We start from the raw sequence: 18,872 nt of genomic DNA, 5'->3' as shown, positions 1-18,872 counted from the left end.
CACTGTAGTGTGAACCCCGCTCTGGAGCGACTCTTCCTTGCAATGCCCTCTGTTGTACCCTCGTTTCCGCTTCGTGTGCAGGCGGCGAGTTCCCGTCTGGGATTCAGTCTCTTTGGCGTTCCCCTGCAGCAGGCAGTCCTCGATGCTGCGCCTTGGCAGATACATCAAATACAATCCAATTTAAAAATTACACAGTTTGACAAACAATCCAGTGCACACACTGTCATTCTCCAGGTATTCGTGGAGTTGCACCATAACTTCGGGAACCACCATGCAATCTACACTGATGGGACCAAAGTAAGCAATGGTGTGGCGGCCGTTGCCCGTGAAGGTGATTCTATTATGACGGCACGCCTGAACACGAACGCCACAGTTTTCACCGCAGAGCTTTACGCGATTCTCCTGGCTCTGCGGCACATTCAACGAAACGACCTTCAAAATTCAGTAATTTATTCCAATTCGCTAAGCTCTGTGCGTGCGCTGCTTTCATGCCATGAAAGCAAGAATCACCTCGTCAAGCGAGTACGAGCGCTTGCGACTGAACTTTGTTACCGAGGCTTTTCAATCTGTCTCTTCTAGGTCCCCAGCCACACTGGGATCCCGGGGAATGAACGAGCCGACCGTGAGGCTCGGCGAGCGTTGGCACAAGAGGAGTCAGCTCTAGGACTACCCTACCAAGACATCCTGCCAGCGTTAACGGGAGCTGTCTACACACAGTGGCAGCAGGAGTGGGACATGGAAGAAAATAACAAGCTACACCTCACACAGCCACATGTTTCGCGCCCGCATCGGACTGAACACATCAACAGATCCTCCGAAGTTCTTTACGCGAGACTAAGGATTGGGCACACATGGCTCATGCACCACCACCTACTCAGAGGTCAGGATCCGCCAGCTTGTGCGCACTGCGGTGACAGCTTGACTGTCTTGCACGTACTGGCATCCTGCCCTCACTTCGAACACCAACGCCAACAGTATTTCACCGCATTCTACAGATACCATGTCCCACTCCACTCAGCCCTTCTACTCATTATGGCCTTAGTAGCTAATGCGCCAGAAAAACCCAAATCAAATCAAATCAGCCCTTCTACTGGGTGACGCTCTTCTTGTGACGTTTAATAATGTCATCCAATTTTTGACAAGGTGTGGGTTTGTCAGATGTTTTGCTCCGCTTTTATCCAATATCACCGAACTCCTCATGTAAATATCATCATCCTGGATCACCTGATCGCTCACACTTGTAGATAGCTTTTAACTGCCATACTCACTTGTTATCGTCATCCTCCTCTCTCTTATCCTGATCCATCTCATCGCTCATACCTGTAGATAGCTTTAACTACCACACACTCTCACACACATCATCTTTCCCATAATCATCTCCGACACACTCACCATAGTTTTGGCGCTCTATGGCCTTTGTTGCCTTTGTGCCATTAAACACATAATCAATCAATCAATCAATCTCTCATCGCTCATACCTGTAGATAGCTTTTAACTACCACACACTCTCTCTCTCACATCATCATCTCTCACAAACTCACCGTAGTTTTGGCGCTCTATGGCCTTTGTTGCCTTTGTGCCATTAAACCCATAATCTCTCTCTCAGGACGCTGACTTCCCAAAGAGTATGGGAACGACTACTCGACACCTTTTGCCGGTTCGGGTTTCCCGCTCAGCTGATCACTGACAACGCAACCTACTTTACAAGTAAGGTGTTCTCAGATTCTTGCGCTGTCTTAAGCATTCAGCACAAGAAGACTTCCCCGTATCACCGAATGTGTCAATCGGAACCTGAAGATGATAGGTTGCTTTTACTAGTCAGCACCACCGTGATTGGATTGATCTTCGCCTGATTGAGCTGGCGTTCGCTACACGGACGACGGTCAAGGCGACTACAGGCTTCACCCCGGCGTTCCAGCGACGAGAGCCTTTTCCAGTAAAGAATGCCCTGGGCCTCCGGGATGGCAGTACCCAGCCTCCTTATTCAAGGTACGCTGAGTTCCCACAGAGCCGACTGGACGTCGCAGCTCGAACGGCTCGGGAGAACTTGGACGTCGCAAGGTTGGACCAGGCTCGCCAGTACAGCCGTGGACGACGGAATCTTACCTACATCTCGGATATGAAAGCTTACCACCTTCGACACCCCGACGGAGAGGAGACCGATCATGAGCCGTCTCTTCCCCAGGACCTGGACCAGGATTCCGCTTCCAGACCAGCTTCCAGTTGCTACAGTTTGCGTCCCCGCAGGAGGCACACTATCCTAGTCGGTAAATCCTAGTGCTGTTGTGTAGTTGGTCTTTGCAGCTCTGGGGGAGAGCCTTCTCACCGTGATCCCCTATTCTTTCCTGCAGCTGCCATGCCTCCCCCGAGAAAGCTTAGGAGTAGTCGCGGGCCTGGACGCTCTCCAGGAGCTAGTTCGTCTATCGCCCGGCCTCAGGTTCCGAGCCGATCTGAGCCACCAACTCACCGGTCAGTGGCTACATGGACCGTCGTGGCGGGAGAGAGACCTGTATCGTGGGCCTCCCGCTCTCGCTGGACCTCTCAACCCCGCCCGCTTCGCACCGACGACCCGGCGAAAGTGCCTCAACCTTTCAGAGGCCTGTTGCCGACAGACCGACACCTCAATTCCCGATTCCACTGACTGAGGAGGAAAGGCGACTTCTATGTCCTTTGTGTCAAGTCCTCGAGCTGCACCGTCGAACCCATCGACAAGGACCACTTCATCGTGCTAAACAACATTCCAACAGCGGGGACGTAGCCTCAGCGCTAGCCCCACCGAATCCTGGAGACTACGTAGTCCTGGAGTTCGACGACGACGACCTCTGTTGTGAAACTGTGCGATATTTTGCGGTGGGGGAAGTGTGGGGAGAAGTGGACGACCAAGAGGTGAAGGACTGGTAGTAAAAAGGAGGACGGCGAAGGGTTTTGGGACAGTGTGGACGTGGAAGCGAACTGTAACGGACCTTAAAGGAACGGTCTCGTACAGCCGGGGCGATTCCGAAAACTACCTTCACGAGCACTGTTCACATATACAACCGTCAAAGTTTCATTCGGAATAACCGGAATTTGCCGAAACGTGCCGTAATAGCAGACGACGAAAACTGACCTTCTCTCATGCATAGTCACGCATGACGTTGGCCTGCGGGTACGTCGTCGTTGTCATGGTAATTGTAACTTTCAGAAGTACCTTGGGTTCAGTCATCCCCTCTGCTCCCGAAATGGGGACACTCAGGCGTATATCTCCGCGAGCGGAGTTTGTGGGGTCTCCGATAATGTGGCGCATAATCGGATACGTAGAAGCTAAGTCACGAGTTTTCTTTCCGCGAGTATTTAATGCGGTTTTTAAATAAACACGCAACGGGGAGTGTAATGGAAGCGCGCGCAATATATTTTTGGTCGTAGCTGTAATGGGAGCACGCGCGCGGATTGCCTGCGCGGTTTGAACCACCACGTTTGAAACTCTTTCACCTAAGAACTGAAAGAAAATGTGCGAGAGTTGCCGTGATCCCCAGTAACTTCTGAAAGTCGTCTGCTCATGCCGATGTACTGGCGCGCACAAAAGCAGACGATTTCTGTATCCTATCACGGACTTTCCCGCAGGGCGACGTGGCAGGGGGTACGAGACCGTCCCTTTAAAATTAAGATTATGTCATTAAAATAGCGTGTTGCTTGGAACATCTTGTGTTTGCATTTGTGTTTCGCCTTCCACTGGGATCGAGTGGATGCGCTTTGCCCCCCGAGAGTGGGCACACACACGCATCAAATTTTCATTCGAGGTCTATGTGACGACGGAACCAATTATGCCGGCCAGCTTTAACACGATCTCATGATAAAGGGAATTAAGATGAACAAATAATACTATTTTCTCCTCTGATAAATTTATTTGCAGTTTGCTTATCAGTTGCAGTTGCAGTTGGGACACGAAAGACAAGGACTCAAGGTACACACACACAGACACACACAAGCGTCACTCACAACTGAAATGTATTGCTGGAAAAGAAGGCATAAATACACAACTGGTATCAGGCGACACGTGCCGAGATACAGGACTTCGCCTTGCCGGCCTTAGGGCCGGTGCAAGGCCCTACCCATTGCATTCAATTCAAGCATGCGAGTGGGCGTTATGGGGCTTGTGTTGTGCTTGTCTTAACGTTTAATTGCCCCATCCACTACATATACGGTGACTGTAATGTTTTACTGCTGCTTACATACCTGGTGCTTCACGAAGGTGCCCCGGTTGAATAATTCGTCCATTAAGCCATCAAAAAAGCTTCCGTGTTGGTAAAAGATCCTTAGCGGTTTGAGCGGCTCGTTTCCATACGCTCACACTATATCAACTATATTCTATATTGCTATAATTCTATATTGCTGAAAAATCTATATTTGCGGTAGTTTTAAACACCATAGTTTGAACTCTACTGATATGTGTAATATGCTCATCCTGGTTGCGTAAACCGCTTCTTGCTTTGGCTGTTACTTAACTGTCCTCTACTTTGAACCCGTTGAATCACGCCGATGAAGCTTGACTATGCTAGCACAAAAATAATGTCCACGGAGGTAAGTGTTGAATCGTTTTCCCTCGTTTGCCGTAACTTGTTGCCGTTTGCCGTAAACAACGAATTAGACTTTGCTTTGAGATTGCAGTTAGTCATCTATTCCTTAGTAAAATTCGTACTTCACAGGTGGTGCTGCGGCACAATACTACAAGAAAATAAGAAGAAAAAAGACATCGTCAGTCGGCAACGTGTATAACTGTAATATGCGATCCTCGGCATTTTCTGCAACATCCCATGGGATGGGACGTTAGTGGGGGAACGTTCGAGAGGGTCGCAGGAAGCCTAGAGATGCTACATACATCTACACGTGTGCAAATTAATATTTGAGAAACACAACAGTATGAGTGGTCCAAAATGAAAAAAATGAAAGGGAGGCTAGGATCCTTCTTCGAGATACAGAAATGACTTCACGGTGTCTGGCACAAGAATGTATCATTCTTTTGCTGCTGTCAGGTTGCTGCAAGGCTGACAATATTCCTTGACGAAAAGGTACTGTAGCAACATAATTCCTTCTAGGCATTATCGACATACCGCATTAAAAAAAGTTCAGGCTCGTTTCAGAGAGCTTTTGTCTCACGCAGCACATAATACGTATGTAGCACATATTTGTTTCGCGCGTCTGGCACAAAACAGCAGATAGCTCAATGACAGCCACAACCGAAAGAGATGAGCAGGTTACACATGTCCATGTCAGAAGATGTTAAATATGGAATTTTCAAGTGCAGAGCAGTCTTCCCGTTTTTATTGGTCGTGTCATTGTCAACGAAGGCGAAAAAAAAAGGACATGTGAAGGAAGCAGATACCCATGATGGAACACAAGATGTAGAAGGTAGAGAGGGTAGCATCTCATTACGGCTGAAGTCTCATTACAGCCGAAAGTCTCATTATGGCCTTTAATCCCCATGTGTCTCATTACGCCCAAAATCTCATTACGGCCGAAAAGAAAAAAAAAGCATCTGCCGTGTTAGCAATCACTGCAAAAATGTTTTGTTTGGTCCAATTCTCATTGGACATTTGTATATGGTATGTGTATCTGCTCCCGGTCTTTGAGCAAAATGCTACACATTGATTCTATGACCAAATTGTTGGTGACCATTTGGAAGGGCTGCTGCACAGGAATGTGTACAAGATCCTATGACATTCTACTAGCTCAGCTTCGGCTCAGCAATGGCAACAATGTTGGCTACGTAGTTGGCCCAGGTTCTGGTAGGGAGCGTCCATGCTGCAGCTGAATCCTCCATCGTTTGACGCCATTTGTACCTAGGGGGTAAAAATTGGGTTTCAATTCAGAGCCGTAAAACAAGGTAAAATGAGGTGACAGCGGATCGAAAAGGTGGATTTTCTAGTGGAAATTTTAGATTGACATAAGATGCAGAATTGCTGTGCTGAAAGTCCAATGCTTAGTGTTCTGAAGTGCCTGTATCGGTGGCTCAATTGGTACATTGCAAAGTTCATTTTTACGTTTTGCCCTGATGATGATGCAAATTGGGCCAGGGGAAACAGGTTTTACCCTAAAACACAGGTCCCCATTTGTACCGGTTTCACGTGTTTACTCCCAGTCGTCGTGCCACACTGCTCAGGTACTCGTTGATTCTGTGAGCAAACTGGTCGTTGACATTCTGGAAAGGTGGCTGCACAGGAATGTGCACAAATGTCCTCCAGTATTCTTCCAGTCCCCTCTTCAGCTCAGCAATGGCTACATTGTTTGCTCCATAGTTGGCCCGGGTTCTGGTTGCAGGGTGTCCGTGCTGGAGCTGCCGAATGCGCACCTACAACACATGGAAATGCTGATAGTATAATTGCTCCGTCGCTGGTAAAGGACAAGACAGCAGTTAAATTTGAGCCACAAAACAGGCTTCTTTTGCAAGTGAACACTGGTGCAGGAATTGACAAGGAAGCAAACACGACCCTTGACAAGCTTTCCATGTGATTATCTGTCAGTAACCTACTTTCTAATCTAAACAAAGCATGTTATGTTCCTTGGAAACAAGCACGAAGCTTCGTTAGGATATATTCGCTTTCATAATCACATGATACCAAGAGTAGACTTTGTGAATTTTCCAAAAGGATATTTTTATGTCCATTTTCACCAGTTAACACACGTACATTTGTTCAGGAAGCAAAGAGCAAAAGGTATATTTGCAGCGTACAAACTGCAGAAATACTTGCCTTCAAGCGTATTAATTTAATCACTCCCACTAATTACTCACTTCCGAAGCATGTTTTGAGAGCAGTGTCATTCACATGTTCCCATATCTTGATTTCACTTGATATTGATCTATTCAGCGTTAGGTTTGTGTTTCCTCTGGTTTCAGGTTACTATTCTCGTTCAGAAACTGTATTCCTATATGACATTGCACTCACTCAACCGACTCTCACTGCTACACCCAAAATAAATCTGTCTCGTCTCGAGTGCAGGACATACTATGAACCTTATTCTCGTTGCTGCATCAATTCCAAAGTATAGCAACTTCCTGCTAAAATAAAAATTCTGGAGTGAGTTTAGTTGCAACCTTTATCTGTAGCTTTTAATATTTTTCTTAACGTGCTGTACCATCACAGCCACAGGACTAATCATGGTCAAAGAAATGTGAGAGAGATTATGGGTTTAATGGCACAAAGGCAACGAAGGCCATAGAGCGCCAAAACTACGGTGAGTATGTGAGAGATATGATGTGAGAGAGAGAGTGTGTGGTAGTTAAAAGCTATCTACAGGTATGAGCGATGAGATGGACCAGCCTAGCTTTAGTCGTAAATTTTGACCCCCGGGTCCTGTAGAGATGAGTGCAAAGGTGATGATGAGGTTTTGCATCAAGTGTCGCTCACCTGGGTGCTGTGGTGTAGGACTCTTTGGTAGTCTGCCATGAACTTCCCTAGTGCCATCCCTGGTTGGCACCGTAGCTTAGCCCTGAGAAAGTTGTGCCAGCCCTCTGCATGGTTGGTCGCCCTCAGGTTATCCGTGTCCGCATAGGAGTTCCACAGCAAGATTTGGTCTCTGCTGGAGAGTCACTGGTTCTCAAAGTGGCCCTTGAGCTGGCCAATGCCAGCATCCAAGCTCGGGACATTTGTCACTGGACTCTGGTGTTTGAGGCAGTCGTTCCAATGCACCAGCAGTAGGGAAGAAAGAAATGAAAAAAGGCGTAGGAAATGTTGAGGTTACAAAATGTAGCAATAGCTTAAGCATTTCAGACCTGTTGAACACTTGCATCTTCTGCATGGAAAACGCTTTAGTCAAGGAAAGCACTCCGGCATAGGAGCACAAAGCTTTCACACAAATGATCCATATTTTGAGACCTGTTTCTGTCGCTCTCTTTTGTACTACTGACAGTTTTGGCAGCATGCTGTTACTATTGTATCATTGTTTTTCTATTCTGTTTGAAAAGTGCCACTAGAAATGGCATTCAGCTGCATTTAAGCTTGATGAATTTCACTGTGCATGCCATTGCAGCATTTAACATGTAGTCCTTCAGGCTTTCTGTTCACTTATGCGACGGCACTACTCAACTATTTCAGTGTTCTAACCGGACCTGAACATTTTTAACGCTCGCAAATATGCATATCACTAAACTATTATTATGTACCTCCTTACTATTATTATGTACATCCTTGGTCACGTTGAAACGTTCAGCATACGTTGCCGTAGATCTTGATGGCAACAGTGCCACAAGTGGGACTGCCTCCCCGTGAAGAAATCCATGAATGCTGTACAACTGGGCAAACCCAGAAGGGACAGAACTGAAATGTACCGTCGCACACCCAGTGGCGTGACTGGTGAAGGATCTCGAGATCCAGGGCTGAAGCAAGCACGACCGTAGGCAGCTGTGTCTTCTGGTAGAGAATCATGGTGTCCTCCATGCCGGACGAGCGTCGCGCCTCCCACGTCAGGGAGAGCTGTTGCCACGCATCAGACGGCTCCCCTATGCCCATCAGTGTTGGGTACCTCTTGTTGAGCCTCCGGTAGTATGCTGCTCTGACACATCTGCACAGAATGGGTTGCACATGATTACACCTCAATTATACTCCTATGGCGGCAAGGGCCGAAACAGGAAAAGGCGAGCTTGGCGACATTGAGGCGGTCGAAAAAGGTCAATAGGCATATCACTTTTGTAGCGTTGATTTAACTGGCTTACACGACAATCTCCAGCATTTCTTTTACAATAATCTAAGTTTTAAACTTCAGACCCTCTAGGCTCGGAACACCGCAGTGTTTGCGAGTAATATTTGGGATTCGGTATATATTTCGACGTTCAAGCAGGATCACTGGATCACTTGGCGTGCAATGCACTAGCTACCATTTTGTTACCATATGCATGATTTTGGACGATTAAAAGGAAACAATTTGTGCCCGTGCGGTTTTTGAGCTGCGCATTACTAAAGCCTGTTCGGTGCTACTGCCTTTCAATACGTCCGTTCGTCACCATTTCGGTGCGACGGAATCTCTAATCCATGTCCGCACTTTTGCGACGAACACGAGGAACAGCTTGGAGACGACTACGCGAAGTCAAGTGAAAGAAGATAAGAGTTGCGCGTTGGCACGGTTACCGTGGCAAGGACCTTTCTTGCGTCGCTCTGTCCAGAAATTCCGAACCCAACTTTGCGAACCTTCGCTTTCGGGTCGCAGACGGACGTAACGCTGACAGACGCATTGAAACGCACGTTCTTCCTACGGCCTTCAGACGTAGCAATTAAGCGACAACTTTCTGGCAAGGGATAAAACAATTACAATATCGTAGTTTTATACGACTTACCGTTGTGTCTTGGTCGGAGCATAATGATGCCGGATCGCGGTAGGTGAATGTGACAGTAGTCCTCAGTAGAGTGCTCGGACAAATTTGGTCACCGATGGCTGTGGAATTGTAAAGTACATTCAACAACTTGTCCGGCTAACATTGCAGAATTCAGTACCAATATGGCATATGTGGAGTAGCGCCACTATTCCCAATATTCTTACTTTACCGATTCCCCTTCTCTTTCCACAATAACTTGGGCTAGTTGTAAAACACTGCCTCACATACTGTGTCATGTCTCTGCAGGAGGGCAGCAACACTCTTGCGTTGTACGTTTAAGGGCCCCGAAATTCGAAATTTGCAGGCGTACTCACAGGTGACGAGTGAAGACATAGACAAGAAAATAGGAAGGACATAGACGACAAAAAAGAGCATAGAAAGTAGACAAGACACAGAAAAGCTGAGCATTATAATATCTGTATTCACGATTCTAACGAACTGGCACCTTGACAGCGTCTGGTGTTCAGGAATGCACCGTTCGTCATTCGATTACCTCTTCTTCTTCTTCGATCTCAGATGCTGGCCATTATCCACCAAGGGAGACTGTATAATTGCAACTCAAGTACTCGCTTTTTCTTCACTGATTGGGATGGCAACACCGGTGTCGCCCACTATAGGCTGGTGGTGGTGGTGATAGGGCTTGCCGTTGTCGGCCTCACGTATGTGGGCAACGTCACGACTCACGCCCTGGGGGAATGTGCGTCCTGGGCCGACTTCTAATGGAACTGTGCCACTATAGGCTGCGTGCACACGGGCCAGCTCTAACCACCGTCCTATGACGCTTGGAGAAGTTGCCGTCTCCAACGTTAGCCGTCCAAGCATTTACACGTATCAACTCACAGCTTCCGACCAATTTTGCGTCTGCTCATTCGACGATAGGACTACACCCTTGTTTGTACGGGTAGCTGCTTGTACTTTTCTGCGAAGTAAATGTCTTAGCACATCGTATGGCAGAAATCACAGTTAGGTATATAACATTTAGGCCCCGACAAGACGGAAACGTTATTCGAAAAGTCGGAAAGTAAAAGGTATGGAGCGGTAGCCTTCATACATATCGACAGGGAAGGATAACGGAGGTATTTTGGTTACCGTTTCCATTTTCGTTACTGCGATATTTTCGTTTCTGTTAACCGTTTCAAATTGCGGCCTTTCAATTTCGTTCCCCTCACGTTTCCATTACTGTTTCCGGTAATGGAACGGTTGTTACAGAACTGAGGGACAGCGGGAGGACAGCGTCCTGTTTTGCCCAAGTTCTGCTTCGGTGTCACACGTACACACCACACAAGTAATTTTGCGTCATTGGGATGCGCACATCTTGCAAGATTTAAAAATGTGTATAGGAACATGTCTTCAGTCACTTGGAGTCGCAGTCACTCCAGATGGGCGTATCTTTTATCCAATGTCGCATTCATAGAATTCAATACAAAAAAATAAAAATAATAAGTAACTAAAATCGTAGGCTGTCACCCTCGTGCTCTGGTGGAGTACAGTCAGAGAGTGACTTTTTCGGGTTACACCAGATTTCCCCGGTAATTCCAGTCACTATGAAATCTTCAAGTGACGCTATACCACTGGAGACGAACAAAGGTCGCCACGTGTAACACATTAAAGAATGTGTAACTTACGTTCCCAATATACCCAAGTGGTGGCACCTTGTCCCGCGTTTTGCAAAATGGAATTTTCCAAAGAGACTTTCAACTTCTGTCTTCACATGAAAAGTAATTGTAATCATTTGAAACCGTTCTGAGTGCAAGTGCTAGGAGCACGTTAAGAACAGAATGCTTTAGAATGCTTTTGCGTTCACGGTGATCATATCGAAGCATATTTACAGCACACAGAATAATGTAAGTTATGCAGAGCATTCCGGATGGATGAGAGTGCTCGTGTCATGAACTGCTTAAAGGGACGGTCTCGTACAGCCGGAGCGATTCCGAAACTTTGCCACAACTATCTTCACGAGTACCGTACACATACAACCGTCAAAGCTTCATTCAGAATAACCAGGTTGTTTTCGAGGAATTTGTCGAAACGTGCCGTAATAGCAGACGACGGAGCATGCGCTTCACCTTCATACAACGTCACGCATGACGTGCGGCTGCGGGTACGTCGCCGTTGCCATAGGGACGTATGGCTGGGCCAGGTGGCGCGTCGGTGCTGCGCCACCTACGGCTGGTTTCGAAAGTTTTGTCAAGTAAGCGTGCCCATTCCCGCATGCTTGCCAGCGGGAGTGATGTACGGTTGACCGCGATTGGCGATGCTGCGTCTGTTTTGTTCTTTCAGTAGAGTGCACGGAGTTGAGGACTTTTTCTCCCCCACCAATATGAAGAAGGGCAGTCTCCTCGTTAGGCACGTTTATGCGGCTGAAGAAAGAACTGACGACGGTTCTGTTAGCATACATGCAAAGTGCGTTTCACAAGTGAAACAGAGCGTCGTCTACGATATCACCATACAGGTAAATGCTGTTCTGCTTGCTCACATGCATTCTCAATTTCCACTGGCTGTGCTGCATCACAGCATCAACGATACTAATGGTACTCGACACTTGCATTGGTACTCATTACGAAGATGTTTATACGGCTAGTCGTAGCTACTGATCAACCTTTGGTTCATGTGGTTTCTTATGTTTCAGCTGGACAGTGCGACGCGCACTCTTACCCAAGGCAGGTGCACATGCAAGGCAGGAATTAGTGGAAAATGCAAACACGCGGCCGCACTCAACACATATTCCGCATATCAACACTGCGGAAGATGACTCCAGGACAAGTAGGCCGCAAGAGTGTGAAAAACCGAGTAAGAAGCCGCAGCGGGATCAAGGAAAAAAAACTTCTGCTTTGTTCCCAGGTATCAATAAGCCTTCCCTGTTGGTGCCTTTTTGCATATTACACCCTGCCATAATATAAGTATGCTAAATGATAATTGTCATAAATTAATTCCCAACTTTGCATTCACACATTCACTTTTTTTCACAAATTTGAGCTTTTCATATGGTTTCCTGAATCTTTCCTCTCTGTCACTGAAAAAGTACTGTCTCTCCATGTCCTCAGCTGGCCCCTAAAGTGTAAGAGAGATACAGTGCCAGCTCCTCCGGCACCTGTCATGCAAGCATTTCCTTCCGTGCACTGCTCCCTTGCCCAAGTTTTGAGCTTAATGAGGAAGACTGAAGTGGAAAGGGACTGTGAGGCTGTCCTCAGGGATCTTGTGTCTGAAGTTTCTGAAAAGGTGGAAAGGGCACGGTAGCTCCGTTCCTGGCAGATATGGATCGACGTGACAGGGTGTGGCACTTCATGGAATGGACGAGAACATTCGAAAGTCGACTCATGCTTGCACCAAAAGATTTTCTAGCAAGGTTAGACGACCAAGCACAGCTGTTTTATTGCACCAATGTGATCTTGCAAGATGACACAACACACCTGGCAGCATGCACGATGGGGCAGTCAGAAAATGAGCGGTAGGTTGTTGCATACTTCATCTATTACACAGATAATAGGTGACAGGACAATATTACAAGCTACTATTTACTGTGTAGTCGTTCTAGTTTACCATTTTGGTCCAATACCTTCAGGTGGTTCAAGGAACGAAAATGCAGAATAACAAGTTCTACTGCACACCAAATCAAGACCCGGCAAACAAAATTTAAAGAACTGCTGTTCGCATGATGTCAAGAAAAATCTTTAGCAATGTTTCAACCCAGTACGGTATGTGAGATGATACTGTCTCACTTGCAGAACTTTTTCTGAACGTGTCTGAATAGTGCAATGTAATTCTTTCTTTCGCAGGCATTGCAACTGAAGGTTGTGCTCGGGACATGCTTCAGAATCTGCTGGATACTCCAATCATACAGGTAGATCATGAAGCATCTCAATGTGTGAAAGCATGTCTTGCTGATTACATCCAATATTTACTGGCATGCGTTTTTGTGTTTAGGATACTGCAGCACCATTAGTGTGCATCTTCAGTTGCTTCTCATCTATACAGAAACATTACGATTGGTTGTGTGATAACACTGCCACACGTAAGCATGTACATATATCTGTGAAGCCTCAGTACAAGAGTTGCAGGACTTAGTTGAACTATGCAGTGCATTGAGCTGTTCTGCATCCTAGCCATAGTGCAGCGAACTCTCCACAAGTCAAACATCTGACGCAAGGAACCCCCGTTCAGCTCACACACTGTGGTGAGCCACACTAACTATCGTGACATGCACTGAATAAGTCACGCCATTCCTTAATCCAGTCAAACCTGTCTTGACACTGAATGTTTGACTTATCGAGGGTTTGCTCTATACATTCCGTAGTAAAATTTCATAGTCCACTCATTAATATCAAACATGTGTTTCAGACTGGCGTGGTTGTTATGTACGAGCAGCCATGGCTGTGTTGCAGCCCTGGCGGGATTGTGCAGGCAGGAGGCATGAATTCTGTGATAGAGATCAAGTGCCCTCATCGCTGTAAGGATACAGTCATTGTCGACTACGAAACAAGATTCTCACATGTGGATTACCTAGAGTTTCTAGACGATCATTTTGTTCCACACAGGAATCACAAATATTTCACACAGCTGCAGCTTCAGATGTATGTGCTAAATGTGTGCAAGGGCTTGTGTGTGTTAGTGTGTGTTCTCCCCAAAGCAGTCAATCATCCTGGAGATGACACGGAATGATAGTTTTCTTGCTGAGCTCGTGCCCAAGCTGGAATTCTTTTATTTTACACACCTGTTGCCTGAACTAAGCAAATAAATGTTGTCTGACAGCTTCCTTTTATTGCGTCTTTATAATTGGGCTTTGCAGATTAACAAGGGCTGCACAGACTTTCATGACCTTGTCCATGTGTGGTATGAGGGAAAGGGGTATGCAGTTACTTAACACCTGGTAGATCTTCAGCCTTTGTATCACACGCTCAACATGTATCCGCACTTGAGCAATAACCAATGTTGACTCCATGTCTTCCACTGACAGCTGTCCTCCTCCTGTGTTAAATGGTGGCATCACAAGAATAGCACCATGGCTTTCATCGTTGTAGCAATTGATGGAAATCCCTTGTCACTAAGGACTAGGTCGCCAGGCAGCACATGCGTGAGAAATCGGAAATTCGTCGTGATATAAGGGTCTGAGTGCCTTCCTCCACAGGGGTCCGAAATAAAGGCAATCATTCCATTGGGAATAATTCCCACCAGCGACTTCAGGGTGTAGCAACCTTTATAGTTAGAGTATAAGTAATGTTGCTGCTCAGGGTTGGATGGGGTTTGTGTCTTCACTTCCGTGCAATCTATAACAAAGGTACACTCGGGATAGTTCCTTGTAAAGCACGGGGGCATGGTGTCCTTGGTGTTAGCCCTGGGAGGAACGAAGCTTCCAGCTTAATACTCAGGTGATCCAAGGTGATGCGGAAAACGTGTGCTGCAGTTGATTTGTTGATCCCAAAGAGTGCAGCAAGCGCAGTTAATCTTATCCCTAGCTTCAGCTTCATTAGCATGAGGACCAATCTGTCTTCCTTTGTAACACCTGAAGCACGATGACGCTGGTCTGGCAGCAGGCTCAGCAGCAATGCAAACACAGCCATTGATACACCACAGAGGTCGCGCAGTGCCTCCTCACATTTATGTAATGTATCAAACCCCTTGAAGCCGCACTTTCTTCACGTTTTGACTTTGCGTGGTACCTAAGGTTGCAAGGAAATAAAGCAGATTACAATGTGGTACAGATCGCAGGTCGCATGAAGATAAATTGAAACTATTTGGTTACATACCTCTTCCTCTAGCTTGTCGACATGGGTAACTTGAGTCACTCCAATCGAGCCGTCTGTAGCAGATAGCAGTATCTTCAGCTGCCAACTTGGCAGTGGCCCATCTGTCGGTATCCTGGCACAAAAAGATGAATACATTTAACACCACCACCCAATAGTAACAACAATGCTGACACTGGAAAATGATATATCAAAGGGGTTTAATATTGTAGGGCTTGGTACCAACCATGTCCACATTTTGCGTCATAGAATGGGCTTCTGCTGCTACATTTGCAAGTAGGTCCAGCCCATTTTCTATATCCATTAGTGCACTATCGTCTTGCTCTCGTGCATGGGGAGTATGGCACGCTGCATCGCTAACATGGGCTATCGTCGTCGCTTTGCATCTCTACACATCTGTCCGGAACACAGCTGTTTTCTTCCTGCTTCTGGCGCCTCACCCACCTAGATAAATTCTGTTAAGACCTACAAAGCACTCTAGCAAACCATGCAGTCCCTCTGATGAAAATTGTAACAAGTTACAGGTGCAGGTCACTTTTCTGAGTGAGGTTACCGTAACTAACCACTGAAGAAAATTAATTACAGTTACTAATTGCTTGTAACCAAGTTATTACACACGATTGACTAACGCTTGGGATTTGTACCAATTATGCACTGGTTGCACAAGGTTAACGAACCGTCTATGCCTCTCGCCGTCTGTGGCTTTCTTCCTGTACACCGCCGGGAAGATGGTAGGTATGTAGGCGGGATCATCCTCCACGTTGCTGACTGCATTACCGACAAAGTGCCGACTGCAGATCACCGTCCCCTTCTGTGGCTTCCATGGAGACCCATCCGGACTAAAAGTATCAGAAGATGATCAGAAGCATAACAGCAAAATGCGTAACAGCGTTCGTTGGCTTACTTCTTACGGCGAACGGCGGATATCCAGGCTTCCCGGCGTTTCTTTTCATACCACTTCCCTGGAAACGCGTAGAAAGCTACCGAGGGAGTGCGTTTGCGCCTGTTCGGGTGTTGTTGCTACATCCCACAACGCAACAGTAGGAGGGTTTAGTCTTCTTTGTAGGGGCAACGTTTTCTGCCATTTCGCTGCGACTCTACTCGCACAGCGCGGAACGCGGGCCTCTCGCCGTAGGGCCGTCCTTGAGATAAGTTTGGGGAGATGGCGCCGGGGGGAAATTTGGTGCTGCGGTAGCTCGGAAAAATTTCAGCCAAACGCCGCTATGACAATCGGAACCTGCAGAAGGACCTTGGGATGAATAATCCCCTTGCTCTCGAAATGGGGACACTGAGACATATACTTCCGCGAGCGGAGAATGTAGCCTGTGCATTGACTGTGGGGTCTCCGATAATGTGGCACATAATCGGATACGCAGAAGCTAAGTCACGTGTTTTCTTTCCCCGAGTATTTAATGTTTTTTTTTTAAATGAACATGCACTCCTTCTCAATGTACGTCGTCAGCGACACTTAGTTTCGAAACATGATCAGTGTGCAACGAGGAGTGTAATGGAAGCGCGCGTAATACATTCTTGGTCGCAACTGTAATGCAGATGGCTGCGACTTCTGATATGTGATTGTGAGTGGCGTTGTTCTGCGACTTTTAACTTGTCTCTGAAGGTTAACATAGTTGTTCGAAACCACCATGTGGGCACTTCTTAGAATGTGCATTTTTTGCCCGAGATCTGAAAGAAAATGTACAAGAGTTACCGCGGTCCCCAGTCACATCTGAAAGTCGTCTGCTCACGCAGGTACACTGGCGCGCGCAAAAGCAGACGACTTCTGTATCCTATCACGGACTTTCCCGTGGGGCGACGTAGCAGTTCGGGTTGTTGCCAACACAGATCACGGCATGCTCTGCAATCTTTATCAATTTAATTCGGTTATTTAATAACCGTGACGTGCTTTGTCGGGTAAATTTGCGGTATTCCATTTTCAACAAAGGGCAATCGAATGATACACTTCATGAGAGGGGCAGGGGGTACGAAACCGTCCCTTTAAAAGGAGACTTCGCAAGGATTCGAAAAAAATTGGGTGAGCATCATACCGAACACGAACCACCACCTGGATACCGAATACAACATTCGCATTCATTTTGCGCGAGTATTTATTTCGTAAATGATGACAACAACAAACCGAAACCGAAATGCGAAGAGCAGAAAACAGAGCTCCATACCAGGGTAGCTCGTCCGGAACAGGATTCCGTACGTGACGTCACCCAGCATTGTCGTCTGCTTCCAAGCCTGCGTTCTTTCTCCCTTGCCGGATGATGTCAGCAGTGTGTTGCTTTCAGCGCGCTCTCGCTTCACAGAGGCGAAGCGCTCGCTTCGTCATAATTCGTGTGAGTAAAATCTGCGCAGTTTGGGACCGAGAGTTTTTTTCTTACACATGTTCCTGAAATCCCAAAGATTACGTATATACCGCAACCTTTGTGGTGATTTTGTTGCGGAGTCCCACTTTCAGGCTGTTGTAGGAGCCACTTTCCTGAATGTTACTTTTGATGGCGGATTCAGATCATATTTTCTTTACATGCTCTTCTCAAGTTACATGCTAACTCGTTGCAATCCTGGCAGTTACTCCTGGATGTTTCTGGCAAGGCAACACCGAAAGCGGCCTCCGGTTTACGGCCTGTGTCTCTGCGCAGCTGGGCTATTTCTGTTACGTCTTCGGCTTGATCCGCTGGAACCACATTCTTTATGGCAGCAACGCCAGTCTCCGAAGCAATGCGAAAGTATTGTAGTAAGTAAAGTAGTTATTGTGTATAATAATAATGATGATAATAATAATAATAATAATAATAATAATAATAATAGTAATAATAATAATAATAATACTAATAATAACTTTACGCTTTTTAGGTGCCCAAAAACAAGCACTACAGAGCCTTCTTAAAATGCATGAGGCGGTTGTCAGCGCAATACACATAGGTCAGCGCTGTACAACGAAGAGGCCGTTGAGGTAGGTGTGATGCCAGGACGACACTGTAGCTACAGTAATGCAGATGTCCTCACACACTCTGTGTAAGCGCACTCCGTGCACTTCTGTCGTCGAGGATGACGCCAAACTTTGCGCGAGGTGTCTTCCGGGAGTTAGTCCGATTAGGGCCTTCCAATTGCCACAGCATGTTGAGCCGAAGAACATAGTGGACAGCGGCGCCAGTCGGGCTGTTTCGGAAATGTTCACAAAAGGCACAATGAATTAGCCTTGAGGTGTGTGCGTAACACACTACACAACGACACAGTGCGATTTCCGCCATCCGAGGTCATGGGGCGATAGAAAAGGAAATGTTTGAAAGAATGCTGAAAGTCACTGCGTCTCTCCTGACATAATGTGTACAGTAAATATGCTTGTTTATAATCACCCTGAACAGATGTACCTCTTACAAAGATGTAAAAGCATTCTGTTCTTTACGGGCTCCCAGCACTTGCAATGCATGTGTGACATACAGCTAAAAATGAGAGCACATCTGGTTGCTCCACGATCTACATTCAGCGATTACAACACTGTTATGAACATAAACGCTCAGAATGGCTTCAAACGATAGCAATTACTTTTCATGTGAAGACAGAAGTTGAAAGTCTCTTTGGCAAATTCGATTTTGGAAGACGCGGGACAAGGTGCCACCACTTGAGTGCGCTCCGTGTATAGGGCCAAGAAAAAATTCACAGTGCGCCTACCGATCAAGTCCTAATTCTGACTTTTCTTGTGTGTATAGTCTGAGGGACTACCTAAGACATATAAGAATTTCGTGGCAAGTTTTTGGTGGGGTTTTTCAGATACAGGCTTCCGA

The 18,872-nt window shown here is 46.6% G+C and overlaps 1 protein-coding gene and 1 pseudogene across 8 annotated transcripts; both read right to left on the bottom strand.

Annotated features, from left to right (window-relative positions):
* Positions 1 to 5,293: 5,293 nt before the first annotated feature.
* On the bottom strand, positions 5,294 to 9,919 carry LOC135397780 (uncharacterized). 8 transcript variants are annotated; one of them, XM_064629357.1, is made up of 7 exons: positions 9,462 to 9,820; positions 9,305 to 9,402; positions 9,099 to 9,226; positions 8,146 to 8,535; positions 7,383 to 7,634; positions 6,067 to 6,325; positions 5,294 to 5,816 (listed from the first exon to the last, which is right to left on the bottom strand). In XM_064629357.1, the coding sequence occupies exons 1-4, from the start codon at positions 9,577 to 9,579 to the stop codon at positions 8,181 to 8,183; spliced, it is 699 nt and encodes a 232-aa protein (XP_064485427.1). In that variant the 5' UTR covers positions 9,580 to 9,820; the 3' UTR covers positions 5,294 to 5,816; positions 6,067 to 6,325; positions 7,383 to 7,634; positions 8,146 to 8,180. The 8 variants fall into 8 exon arrangements, 5 of the variants coding, with proteins under 5 accessions (XP_064485427.1, XP_064485426.1, XP_064485430.1 ...); XM_064629356.1 differs by having other exon boundaries at positions 6,093 to 6,325; XM_064629360.1 differs by having other exon boundaries at positions 6,093 to 6,325; positions 8,303 to 8,535.
* A 4,180-nt stretch (positions 9,920 to 14,099) lies between these two features.
* On the bottom strand, positions 14,100 to 17,307 carry LOC135398427 (uncharacterized; annotated as a pseudogene).
* Between the last annotated feature and the right edge of the window lie 1,565 nt (positions 17,308 to 18,872).

Source organism: Ornithodoros turicata, chromosome 6 (genome assembly GCF_037126465.1).
Source record: "Ornithodoros turicata isolate Travis chromosome 6, ASM3712646v1, whole genome shotgun sequence".
Taxonomy (NCBI): domain Eukaryota; kingdom Metazoa; phylum Arthropoda; class Arachnida; order Ixodida; family Argasidae; genus Ornithodoros; species Ornithodoros turicata.
The sequence above is the reverse complement of the archived record's forward strand: the minus strand, read 5'-3'. Positions and strand labels throughout refer to the sequence as shown.

What these genes read in the sequence shown, in the direction of transcription:
- LOC135397780 (XM_064629358.1), bottom strand. Translation starts at nt 9,579, where the DNA reads ATGACACAGTATGTGAGGCAGTGTTTTACAACTAGCCCAAGTTATTGT. An exon ending in ACTCCACATATGCCATATTG is followed by an intron (nt 9,403 to 9,461) that starts GTACTGAATTCT and finishes ACAATTCCACAG; the next exon opens with CCATCGGTGACCAAATTTGT. An exon ending in GCTCCGACCAAGACACAACG is followed by an intron (nt 9,227 to 9,304) that starts GTAAGTCGTATA and finishes CTACGTCTGAAG; the next exon opens with GCCGTAGGAAGAACGTGCGT.